This window comes from Salarias fasciatus, chromosome 2 (assembly GCF_902148845.1).
Source record: "Salarias fasciatus chromosome 2, fSalaFa1.1, whole genome shotgun sequence".
Taxonomy (NCBI): domain Eukaryota; kingdom Metazoa; phylum Chordata; class Actinopteri; order Blenniiformes; family Blenniidae; genus Salarias; species Salarias fasciatus.
Genome location: NC_043746.1, coordinates 14447756 through 14461197, shown reverse-complemented (window position 1 = coordinate 14461197; position 13442 = coordinate 14447756). Strand labels below are relative to the sequence as shown.

Below are 13442 nucleotides of genomic sequence, written 5' to 3'. Positions count from 1 at the left end.
ATCCCCCAGAGAGGAGCTGTAAAAATCCATAACAGATTTACGAAGCTGTTAAGCACAGATGTAAATAGCATAAAATGCATTAAGTTTCTTCAGAGGAGCTTATTTTGGGGGCAATAATGTAATTGTTTTTACTAGCGCTCTTCCCATTGACATATTTTTAATTCATGTCATTGCTTCTGATGTATGGCATGTGTGACCAAATTAACTCATGAATTAAATGCAGATTAGCCTCAATCAGAGCGACGGGAAGGGGAATATGTTGGGCGTTGATGATTGATGTGTTGACTGTGTTCCTGACAGAGCAGCCGACATGTACTGAACTGTAAATAGACACTTGATTGATATCGCCCCTTTGTGCAGTCTGAGGTAAGGCTTGAATTTCTACTTCAGGGTCCAGTGGCATCATTACTCATACCTCTGCAGGTGAAAGTGTCTCCATAGGTGCTACATCAACTGACGTGAAGGTTTGATGTTAGTTTTTTAAAAGCTTTCCATCGAGACAGAGACTACGCTTTTTTTTGTCTTGAAGACAGAAAGCAGTAAGTAATAAAAAAATGCCTTATTTTTCTCAGTGAATATTATTCTCATAGGCTTCTTTTCTGTAAAGGAAGGCAAGTTGATTTGGATATGGCATTACAGTTAGGATAACATGACAGTTTAGTGGAAACACCAAGCAAAGGTATCCTCCAAAGTGGGCCATACCACGAACATGGCCCATTCGTGGTCAACCCTAAATACCCACATTGATGTCAGACAGTTTTCTGTCTGACTTCTGTGTTAATTTTGTGCTTAATTTGGTACAGATCCTTGGGACATGCAAATGTATAGCTTGCAGAATAATACCAACAGCGACCCGAGGGGCAGTGTTGCACAGTATATGACCGAAAAAACAAAGGGGACAGTGTGAGTTGAAAGACGACAAAAATAACACGCACTTTGAGGAAAGACTTTTACCACAAATCTACGTACGTCCCACCCCACACTGTAGCAATCGGTTTGGTGGCGTATCGCTGTTCGAGAATACCGGCCTACTGGATGTACTACTTAACAATCACACCAACGCAAGAGACGCATGGGAGTATTAAGGCGTGGCAACATTTGAAATGAGTATGCCAAGTTTTGAGAGCAGCAGAGAGACTGAGCTGCATAAATCGGGAAAATTTGTGTCACGGTAGGATCTTAGCTGTGCTTGCAGTGTTGCACATCTGTAAACGAACTCGCTGCAGCCCAAAACAACTTAGCAAATAAAACCATTTACCTCCACTTTCACACAGACATACTGAATCTGAGGCCAAGGTCTGCGGATCACTGCGGACTTCAGTATGGGATGGTACAAAGTTGTATGAGGAGCGATTTTTCATCACAAAAGACCAAAAAAAAAAAGGAAGTTGTGTTTGTGCACTGACACACTCACTGGCGGATGCTGGCAGAGTGTTCTTGTAGTGCTTGAGGACTGACTGTAAAGAGGGCAGAGGGAGGACGGATTGACTATAGGGTGTGTGTAAAACCAAGGATTGATGCCGTAGAGTTGTGCAGTTGGCGGAGGGATGTCGTACACTGTGTCGAGATGCCTTTCTATTCTCTTACAATTTGGTCTGATCTTGTTTACATCTCAGTTAGAAGATTGCCAATTCATTTCCTATCTGTCCATATGTTAAAGTGTCAATGAAGAGTTTGGGGTTGAGTGTTGAGCATGATGGATGAATGTGAAGAACACTGAGAAGTACTTTGGATACTGTCCAATAGTGGAAAAGTGGGATAAAGGTCAGATTCACAAGTTTACAGCTTCAGCAAACTTTAGTTACCCAGGGAGTTTATTTCATTGGTTGAGAGCAGAGAAACAAAGTGCTGCTTCAGCTTGCTTTGATTTTGATCCTGGGAGCTCTGAGCAAACCTGATCCAGATGAGCTGGAGAGTCTGGCTGCTTCATACGGTTGTAAATGAGTTGTACTGAGTCCATTTAGTGCTTTATAGACAAGTAGCAAGAGTCAATCCTTCGACGGACACACCGAAAGCCAGTTCAGTGACTGGAGCACCGGTATAATGTGCTGCGCGGCTTCGGTCTCGGCCAGGACTCCGGCTGCAGCTGTGTAATAGATTTTATACTCAGACCTGTGAGGACAGCGTTACAGTCGTCCAGCCTGCTGAAAATGAAAGCGTGACAAAGTTTGTTCTGTATCCTCTTCAGACCTTTCCTGTTATGCTGTTCAGATGAGTCAGTATATCCTTAGAGGAATCTGCCACCTGAGTGTATGTTTACTGCTGCTTGTCTTCCATATCGTCCACCATCATGTGTTCTTTTGTTTCCACAGAATGCCGAGACGTGTTGTTACCCATGATGCTGAGAGAGTTGAGCGGGACACTAGCGACCAAGACCGATGGGCCTCACGATGAGAGGAAGAACTGTTTGGAGCTTCTCAACAACATCCTGGAGGTCCTCAGCAGGGATAATGTGGTGAGACCGCAATTCAGAGCACAGTGTGGACACATCCGCTCTGCACTGAGACGCTGAGGTTTGATCCCTCAGGCCACTTGGGCATATGATTAGTGCTGGAATTAATTTTTGATATGAGGTTAGTATCTATGCAGCACATCTTCGACCACACAGCACCGCCTTTCTCTGTAGCCAGAACAAAGGTCTTCTTTCTTCTCTGTGCAATCTGTCGAAGTCATTTTATTTTTTCTTTCATTAAAACATTAATGAATTACAATTGAAAATAATTTTCAAAAAATCATCCGTAGCTAACTGAACCATAGCATTACAGGTAACAATAATTCACAGATCAACAAACAGATGTATTTTATTGAGCGTTAGTAGTAAAATTCCTGAGTTACAGCACAAAAATAGAAGAAAAGAGAAAAATATAAACTTTCTAAAGTAATCAGATGCGCTGGATTTTAATGCACATGAAGGAAATTTAAATCAACTGCTTTGTAAATAAATATTAATTACCAGTGTAAACAATCTTCGGTTATTGTGAGTATATGCTGTGCTGCACATATATTAAAATGTTTAATACTCTACAACACCTAAAAATATATTTGAGTGTCATGTTAACTGTCAAGAGTTTACTTTACCCAAAATGTTCTATACAGGTTAAAGCTTTTGAAACAAAAGCAACAGTCTTATAGGAATTTCAAATTAAAGCTACGCAACATTTAAGCTAGGATAATTTATTTAATATTAAAAAAATAACAAAAAAGGACACAAACTTATCTCTCCATGATTTGCACAGCTCTCTAATGTCACTCAGCTTGATATCTTGCATACTTTTAGCCATGATGCAAATAGCAGCAGCTGTACATCTGACATGATACACAACACAGCAATGCTTCCAGTGTCCCAAAGATGGAGTAAAATGTCAGTGGTAAACAAAAACAGATGCTCTGTGGTCACTTGGGACCTCATTCAAGTGACTCAACCTCATCCCAGCGCTGAGCAGCAGCATCAGAGTTCATGTGGATGCAGTCTGCATGTATAACGTTTTCACTGGGGAGAAAAATATTTTTGGCTAACCAAACTAATGAATGATTCAGCTTTCAGGGCTAACTTATAGCAGGTAAGAAAATGTTGAATCATTCAACTGTAGACCATCCCTGTTCTGAATATGACTCCATCCCATAGTGCAAAAGTGTAAAAATGGCCCAGACCTTAAAGAAGGCACAAACTGTGTCGTCTTTATTTCATCCTCTTCACCAGTGCATGAATGCGAAGAGTCTCTGCGCTCCCTGCGAACCCAGCGGAGTTTGTCTCCTCACAAGCAGATAGCCTTAAGCTGTTTTTCCCCAGTCATCCATTCGTGCCATAAAGCCAGCCTCCACCAATTACACTCTCATTGATTTTGTTTCACGCGTGTTGTTGCGTGTTCCTTGATTGAAACAAAAATCCAGTAAACTCTCAAACACCTTCAACACACATGCTCAACAAATACATCAGCAGCATCCAGCTGAGGGCTTTTTAATTGCTTCTGCGAGGTGTTGACAGCCTGCGGAGCCTTTTGAAGTGCAGGTATGACTTGTTTTTGGTTAGTTTGATTTGGATGCGCTAATGAAGCGTGAGCCGAGAGAAGACAGTGAGTGAGGGGAGAGAGCAAAGTGATGAATGAGTGAGTGGAGTGCATTTGATGAGATGAATTTGAATTGACTGAGACGAAACAAAGCAGGTGGTATTAAGAGGACGTGACAGATGCAGAGACAAATAGGTACGAACAAATAGGTGCTGTATTGAGTATTTCTATCAAAGGTGACTGAATATTATTTAATGATCTCAACTCCAACTTAAATAGTTGTTCTTAGAAATCTACACAATGAGTTTTGCTGCATAGATTAAAGACCAAATCGATGTAGGAGTTTTTATTTTACATTTCTCAACATAAAGAAAGAAGACGCAGGAGAAATGAAAGCTGCTCATGCCTCTGCAGAGAGGATACAAGATGTAGAGAGAACAGCTTAACAGACAAAGGTTAGAAATGTTATTTTCTTGACCTTAAGGTGGAAGGATTGCACAATAAAACACGAAGGGAGAGAAAAAACTGGCACAGAGGGAATGGAAAACAACAAAAGCCGAGGGGGGAGAAAGGGATAAAAGTTGATCCCTTCACCCCACGCACCTCCTATTTTGTTGCACCCATTCTCTGTTGTCTTTTTTTTTTATCATTGTCTTTTATTTTTGATTGCTCTGGGTGGTATCCGATTAAATTGTCACACCACACATGTCTCAAACACAAAGCGAGTGAGAGGAATCTGGAGAGAGAAACGGAAAAGAAGACGGTGTGATGGGCAGATGCACACTGTGTGTCTGTGTGTTCGTAATCTTATAACTTTTGTGCGTATGCCATGCCTTTGTGCATAGGTGTAATAAAAGAAAGACAAAGACATTGCGCACTAGAGATTTCTTACTTTTCATCCTTTGATATTCTTTTTATGTAACTTGTTTTTGTTGTTTTTATTGTTGGGAGAAGATAGCGCAGCCTGGCTGCCTTTTGGAATGAACGAGTGGAGCACAAACTTCAGGACAGATAAAGTTTTGTTTTCATGTTTTTGTTCAGAGACGGCTGTCTGAGGAACTCTTTCCAGGAGACCAAAATATCTTTACAGATCTGAAAAGATATAAATGTATCTACAGTTAACAGCTGCTCGTCAAGTTAACCACGGGAGTGTGGGTGAGAGTCTGTAGGGCTTCATTTTCCTGTTTGTTACTGAGAGTCCGTGCCTTTAGCTTGGTTTAAGCATGTCTACCTGATTCTCGTCAGGCCCCTGAACTCACAACCACCAAGAGCGCCACACTTTTTGGATTTTGTTGTGTATTCCTGATATGTCTCATACAAGGGCACACACATACACACACACACACCACCGTTGCATTGTCAATTGAGCATAAGCAATGCAAGAATAGCTGAAAATAAGAAATTCTACCATTTTAATAAGAAAATATTCTCTTGTTTTTCTCTCACCCGATGTGGATTGTGTATTCGTAGCTGTCTAGGGTTACTGCTTTGACCGATTCCTCCAGATTTTCTTTAACCTCGATTTATCCACTTACAAATCCCAAACCATGCTAAACAAACTCAGTGTAGTAATTCTGAAAACATGGCAGAACAAGTACAGGTTGCTGTAATGTGACTGACTGTGTAAACAGATTAATGTCCCCACAACAGTCAGACACCCCCCACCACCACCACCACCACCACCCCCCTGCAGCAAATGCAAAGGTGTGTTTGCTGTAACAGATGCCTCTGTTGAGATACTGCCCTGAGACATATACAACCCGGCTTCTATTGCACAGTGTCTTTGCACGTCTATATCATTTCCTGCACCCATGCATTACATGGTAACACGGTATACATTTGTAATGGTGAAAATTTTGTTTTTGCATATTGGTTGTTTGAAGACCCTTTCTTTCATTTTTAGAGCACATTTGACTTTACCTGCTGTCTCCTGCAGCAACAACACATATTTTGGCAAACAGGAGCACTCAATCATTTTTGAATATATGTTGTGTACATTTTTATTCATAACAAAAAGGTGAATTTGAATATGATGTTAGGTTTAAGTAACAACTTTCTTTTTGAGGCCTTGGACATATTTCCAGTAAGGCCAGAATATTTTCTCCTCATATTAAATGCTTTAAAACAAACTGAAAATCTACTGAGAATCACTTTGTGCAAGAGAGATATAATTTATCTTTTTAACATTAATGTCAACACATTCTGTAAATAATTGCCCAGCACTGTTTTTCTAAACTACCAAAAAGGCAGACAAGATTGCACAAAGCAACATGTGGTTTGAAATGAGCGGAAACTCTGCATCTTAGTGATGTACGAACTGTAGACAGAGCAGTCAGTTAGTTCAAGCATGAAGAACATGCAGTGACATTATGTTAATCATCTTTTAAACCCTCTTTGGGGAGAGGCAGAGCTGATCCCACCTGAATTAAAATACAGAAATAATACAAACTGTAAGTCATGAACACAGTGAAGATGATGGGAATCTTTTGCTCAGACTCGTTCTCTCAAACATGAAAGAACTTTAAATTCTTGACTACTGAAATCTTTAGGGTTTTTTTTTTTCTCTTCCTTATTTTATTTGATCTACCATCCGTTTGGATTTAGAATGAAGCTTCAGACTGTACAGACTTGGCTGTCTTCACACAGAGTTCAGTTTGTGTGTGACTCATATAGTTACATAAATACAAACTCATGAGTCTCAAATTTTATCAGAGACACATTTTAAGAGGTATCTGGAAGCATCACGTACAGATGCTGTCTTTTTTATTCTGTAATATCAACAATTGGTCTTTCACTTTTTATATATATATATATTTTTTTTCTGTTTCTTCTCTCTTTACTTTCCTGCCATACTTATCTTCTCTATTTCTGTCAGGGGGACACATCCAAACACATCCAGGACATTGTGGCGTCTCTGCTGAGGATCATCAACGGGACGGTCATCATGATGGGTCGAGAGCACGCTCTGATGGTGAGTACATACAACTTTACATTGAGGCCCCAGTAAAAAGAAAAGTAAAGAATTTTTTTTATTTAAGAGACATTATAGAGTAAAAAAAATACCTCCACAACAATGTATTTTGTTTAAAATACACATTTTTATTGCACATACAAGAGGAGAATCAGGATAAGAAGGGCTTTGTGGAGGCTCATCGTGGGACAGCTTATAAAATGCAGGGACATGGCATTTTTGATATAGATTGGTTAATTAGGAAATGTTGTGTCATCCAGCTTTCTAATTGGCAGCAACTTTTGTGCCAACAGCAGTTGAAGTGGGCCCCCGCGAGATTATTGGTTATGCTCTAAGCTGCCATGAATAGCACTGTGCAGAACGATGTGTCTGTGTACATAATGATGCTGGGTGCATGTGTGTCAGCGTGTGTGTGCGCGCGCGTGTGTGTGTGTGTGTGTCTTGGCAACAGGGATAGACCCAGAGAGAATTTTCATAACTGACAAATAGTAAACTTGTCTGACTTGGTTATGACGGTTTAAAAACTGTGATGTAATTTTACATGAACTTTATTGATTAATTTTTTCTCACTTTTGCTTGATTGACAAAATTGAAACCTGAAAAAGGAAATAAAGACGTGTAGATCTAATGTTTTAGTCCAGATGTTTCTCGGTTTAATGGACCAATCGGGGCAGAATGGCCTGAATGCCTGAATAAAGACGGGGATAACTGAAATTTTCGTGAGATAAATCTTGTTTGTTGAAAAAGCAACTTGACATTTTTAGATTTTCTGTTACATTCAGAAGTGTTGCTCACTGTTTGTTCTCTCGTGATGCTCTCTGCATCGCAGAATGTCAACAGAGTACTTTTCTGCATAATTTGCATGATGCTGAATTTGAAAAAAAAAAAAAAAAAAGAATAACTAAACTCCAGTCTTCACCAGTTCATTGAACTGTTGACTATAATTTGTAAATATTTATGCACTCATACAACATTAATACAAGCCAATTATTAACAGTGAACTGATTAATGGCCTACCCCTAGTTTTGCACTAATTCACAAATGAAAGTTCACTGTATGCACGTGTGCCCGTGGGTTGCTTCACTAAGTGTAAATCCAAGCTTTCAAGTGCGTCTGTGTGCATGTACTTATTTGTATGCACGTGACTGTGAAAACCCTGAAAACAAGACTGAACTTACACCAAAACACTTCAATCTTTGATGGTAATAAAGGAGAGATTCAATCACTGTCGGTCAGCATCGACAGAATATTTTAATTTTCTGACACGCGCTGTCAGTCTTTCATCAACTGCCGATCACACCGTCTCTGGATGTATTCCGAATATGAAATTCATTCTTTCTTTTTTCCAAAATCCCGAGGATCCACTGGGATGCCTTCTTTCCACCGTTCTCTTCGTCTTGTTTATTTCCCCATTGATGTCCCGCAATTGCTGCTACATAAAACTTTTAGTTGACAAAACAGAGACACAGTGTTTGAATTTGTTGCGTTCCACACCTTTAGGTTTAATCAGGTTATTGCTCAGAGTCGTCTGAAACTATTCATAAATCTTTCCGTCTGTGTTGACAGTCACCCAGAGCGCGCTTCTCTGATATCCTGTGTTGATGCTTGTTATAGAAACAGTGTGTCCTCACTCCCAGGAGCTAATCACAACTTATGTCGCTGCTAAACACCGGCTCCAGCAGAAAAAGAGAAGGAAGTTTCCTTAATCTTCCTCCCAGGCAGATTTGATGAGAAACATCCGTAGATCCTTTGGGTTTCCTTTCGTTCTTTTGTTTCTCTTCTGTCACCAGTGTATTTTGTCAGGAATTACGATAGGTTGCTGTTGATAATGTGCCATTTACAGGGATGGTGCTTGGAAAAAAAAAAAAAAAAACAATCTCCCCAGATCAAACTCACATGGATGCCCAGAAATATAATCCACACCTGCCTCACAGGGAAGTCTGTTTCAACTTCAGAGCCACCAGAAACACTTTTTACGCAGTTTCTTGACCCGCGTCTTGGTACTGGGCCGACTGGAGGAAGTAGAAGAAGAAGAAGGGGCCGTCACAGGCTTGGTCAGAGTTTGTGCAGGCACATCATATTCCCCTTCAAGGGCTTCTATAACCCCCTGGAAGCGTCCCTCCTGCTGTCGAAAATCGTGCTCCACGCTGGAGAGAGGAAAGAAAAAGTACAGAGCCGTTGAAAGGCAAGCAGACAAAGATGAGGGGGGGAAACACAAGTGTGATTTGGAGGTCAAGATGTTGTCAGATTAAGTCATATTTATTTTTGTGGGTCATTTTTCAAAGAAAAAGATGAAATGTTGGGGTAGAACGAAGGATGAGGAGACCGATGTGAGGACAAGCGGAAGCCTGGTGAGCAGAAAAAGAGATTAGGGAAAAGGACTGAGGAAGAGGAAGGAGAGTCTTCATTACAACGTGTCACAAAAAGCTGACAACACCATGAAAAAAAAAAAGTTCACTGACACAATATAGATTTTTATCAGGAGATTCATGTTATATTTTCAGTTTTGATGCATGCAACCTGAGCACACATGCACACACACTCGCATACGCACACACAGGTCTCGACTCAGCACTCATTTCACGTCCATAGTATTCTTCTGCGCTTCATGCACCAGTAGATCACAGGCTGCTGAGATGAGAGGAGTGGGAGGAGAATGAAAAAGAGAGCAGGATGGAGAGGAGAGAAGCGTTTGCACAATGGAGGAGCTAAAGGAAGGAGAGAGGGAGGAACTTTTTTGCTCTTCAAAGCAGACCCTCTTCATTTTCCTTTTCTATACTCCCCCCCTCCACCCGCCCCCTTCCACTCTCATCTCTCTCCAGCTCGTTTTCTCCTCACCTCTCTGAAGTATCACAGGTCACAGCGTACTAGACTGTGAGATTTTCTCCTTCTTATGGACATGCAGTGTGTTCGGTGTGTGTGTTTGTGTGTGTTGAGCTGGATTACAGGGGTGGAGCTGCATATAGGGCCTGGCATCTGGAGTTAATGAGGCACATGATGAGGCAAACAGAGAAGAGACAGCTTCCCTCCTCCTAGTTCCCAGCATCCCTACACACACACACACACACACACACACACACACACACACACACACACACACACACACACACACGCACACACACACACACACACCAGCAGACATGTACTAGACAAACACACACACAGATAAGCTCCCCTGACATCTGATGTGTACATCGACAATGAGCCCACAGGAAAGTGGAGGGGGGCAGAGGGAATGTCCAGAGACTTATGGAGGGATGGAGAGATGGATAAACGGGGAAAATGTAAACAGGTCACAGAGGTCAGTTCAGATCAACAATGGAAATCATGACAACAGCAATGTGGAGGACAGGAAAAAAAAGTCCCATCAGAGGAAGAGGAGAGCAGAAAAGTTGCGGTATCTCTCTCTCTCTCGAGAGAGAGAGAGAGAAACACGGTGATGCAGGCAGTGAAGGAAAGAGTGAACAGAGGATGCTAAAACTCTTTTGGGCTCAGAGGAAGGGAGATAGCTCCCATTAATAAATTATGAAAGAGATGCGCTCAGACTACGTGTACATACACACATATTGTTCACAAACAAGCCTGCACAACGCGCATATAAGAGAAGATAAAGTGCCTCGGCCGTCCCAGATTCACTCCATTTACCAGATATCCTGTTTTACACGGCTTCTTTCTCCACTAACATACTTAGACTGCAGCTTCTTCTGTAGCTAATGCTTTACCGTTCTCTATCCATCCAACTTTCTCGCTCCCTGTTGTTCGTGGCATTATGGCACAGCGGGAAAAGCTAATGCTCTTAATTTGTGCTTGTAAGCGTATGCATGGCCGCTCTGGTTGCTTTCAAGCTTGTAGGAAACGGTTACATCTTTAAACATTTATACCTTGGTTACAGTGAGATTGAACATGTGGTGGACGAATTTAGAAATGTTGCCTTGTATGTATGGCTGCGCTACGTCATAAAGTTTCACTGGAAAGGTGTACGCACGAGGAGAGGAAAGTGACGGGACACGTCGAGCTGTGAGGAGAGGATGTGTGCATACAGTATGTGTGGTTGAGCTTTATGGGGGGAAAAAAAACAGTCGGTCTGTCAAAAATTCCTCTTCCCCTTGTCTTGTCATAAAGATTAATTCGAACTGGCAATGGCATAACATCTTCAGCCAGCCAGCCCACGTCAAATTCTCTTTTTCTCACCACAAATCATTAGGATGGATGCTTACGCCCCACGCTCGCTTCACCCCCTCCTCGCCTCAATTTTCCTATCGCCCCTTGTTTTACCTAGAATCCTCTTGGGGTTTGATAAAAGGCTTTTGTACTTTTCACTAATTTGTATGTTTGTCTGAATCAAAGTGCTGAAAATGCACTTTTCTCTTTTATTATAAAACCTACGTGAGAAAAAATGACAATGAGGCAGATTATACACTTCTATTCAAGTCATTAACATCTTCCCCACAGAGCAAAATGTAATCATCTCTTTGTTTTTATGTATGAACCCATGCATGCATGGATGTATACCTCTGGAATGTATTCATAGATGTATGTAAACAAGGTGGAGTAAGTCCCACACATGTATATGTATGACGATATTTGAAAGTGAGCAAGAAAAACAAAGATTTATTGCAAAAAGAAAAGAAGTGGGCTGTCCAGAGTGTACCCTGCCCTCACCCATAGATAGCTGGGATATGCTCCAGCGCCCCACGCCCCTGAACAGGAATAAGTGGCGCAGAAGATGGATGGATGGATTTAAGTTCACGGGCTGCAGTAAGTCAGACAGATCTCAAGTGAGTTGAATCAGTGAAACGATAACATAACCTCTAAAGACAACTCCCAAAAGTTTCTCTCCATTATAAATGGTGTTAAAGTAGAAATTAAATAGATTATTTCTGACAAAATCTAAACAAAACAAACCAAAAACTGTCCAACAGACTGGACTGGACCATTTGACCAGCTGGTGGTTTTGACCCAGGAGCCATCTGATTGACATGCGGTGCTGGAATTGTGAATCACATTCCATCTGATAGTCTGTCAGTTATTTCTTCTAATTCCATCCTGTATTTTATGTATTCTGGTGGAAATGCCTGCTAGTCTTTGTTCATTGAAGCAAACATATTGAGTGGATAGTGCATGCTATTTTGCCCGTCTTTCATATGCAGCGCACCCAATTAGTAGATCATCTGCCTCATTTTTTTGCCCTCTGCATCAAGTTTTGCATGTAATTTTTGGCCTTTTGTATAAAATAATAGACCTTTAATTTTTCATTTATCCATTTACATTTTCTATGATACCTAAGCTGTTGGTTCAGACTATTCAGATGTGCCTTTTTCCCTGTCAGTGCAATATCTCAATCAAACCAAATTAACCTATTTAACCCTCTGAAGTAACTGATCAGATTGGCCTATTCACTGCAATGTTTTGATAATGCAAGTTGTGTTGCTGTCATAAATGCTGTTTTACATTGAAGAGTAACCGTTGAATGTCACGATACCAAAATCATTTTAAATGAGCTGGAACCAGATTATTGAAAAAAAAACCTTTAAATACCTTTTAAAATCTTTACCAAATAATATATTTATGACTTCATTAAACATATTTTTGTTTCAGGTCTAAATAGATGGAGTTGTGTGTGTATATATATATATATATATATATGTATATATATATGTATGTATATATATATATATATGTATGTGTATATATATATATATATATATATATATATATATATATATATATATATATGTATATATATATGTATATATATATATATATATATATATATATGTAGGTGGATTAGTTTGTTGTCGTGTGACAGTCATGTCCCTTTGGTGCTCATTATCACTTCCTGGAATAAGGATCCTGCTGTGTTAATTAAGATCAAGGAGAAGAAGAACGGAAAGAGGGAAGTGTGTGAGATAAATGCAGAGAGCTGTGAAGTGACAGTGGGATAGAAAGTTAAAGGAGGGATGTAGAGGTGGGTCTTCTTTGATGCAAGTAGGTTTTAAGAATAAAAAGGAACCAAAAACTTTCAAAGTGTGCCTCTGTTCTCTGATGCTGGCAAAACAGATTTTTATACAATTATCAACAATAAGAAAGTGGCCTGGTTTGAATCTATATTTCTTATTTTTAGTGCTGTCCACCAAGGTTCATGGAAACACATTTCTGGCTTATGACATGACCTGCATTCCTGGCAGAGAAAGAGCAGGGCCTCGGACGATGGTTAGTGGTGCAGCACAGATGATTGTAGGTCTGGGAAATGACAGGCAGAAGCAGGCGTGGATGTCCAGACCAAACCAGTTTGATTGAAACTCAGTGATGGCAGAGATTGTGCAGACGCAAGATGGAAAGATGGATTTATTTACATAATGAAAATATGTGAATGATAGCCGGATTGGATAGAGGTGAAGAGTGTAGAGGGAGGATTAGATCGCACTGCGTTGTAGCAGATTCTGGTGGTGCAATTCTGTAAG

The 13442-nt window shown here is 40.5% G+C and overlaps 1 protein-coding gene across 1 annotated transcript in view; it reads left to right on the top strand.

Moving 5' to 3' along the window:
* The window catches only part of dock2 (dedicator of cytokinesis 2), a 101413-nt gene that overhangs the window by 40920 nt on the left and 47051 nt on the right, over window positions 1-13442 (top strand). The window contains exons 25-26 of the mRNA XM_030105629.1: window positions 2313-2455; window positions 6883-6978. Of these exons, the coding sequence (XP_029961489.1) occupies window positions 2313-2455; window positions 6883-6978 (239 nt within the window). The remainder of the gene's footprint in view (window positions 1-2312; window positions 2456-6882; window positions 6979-13442) is intronic.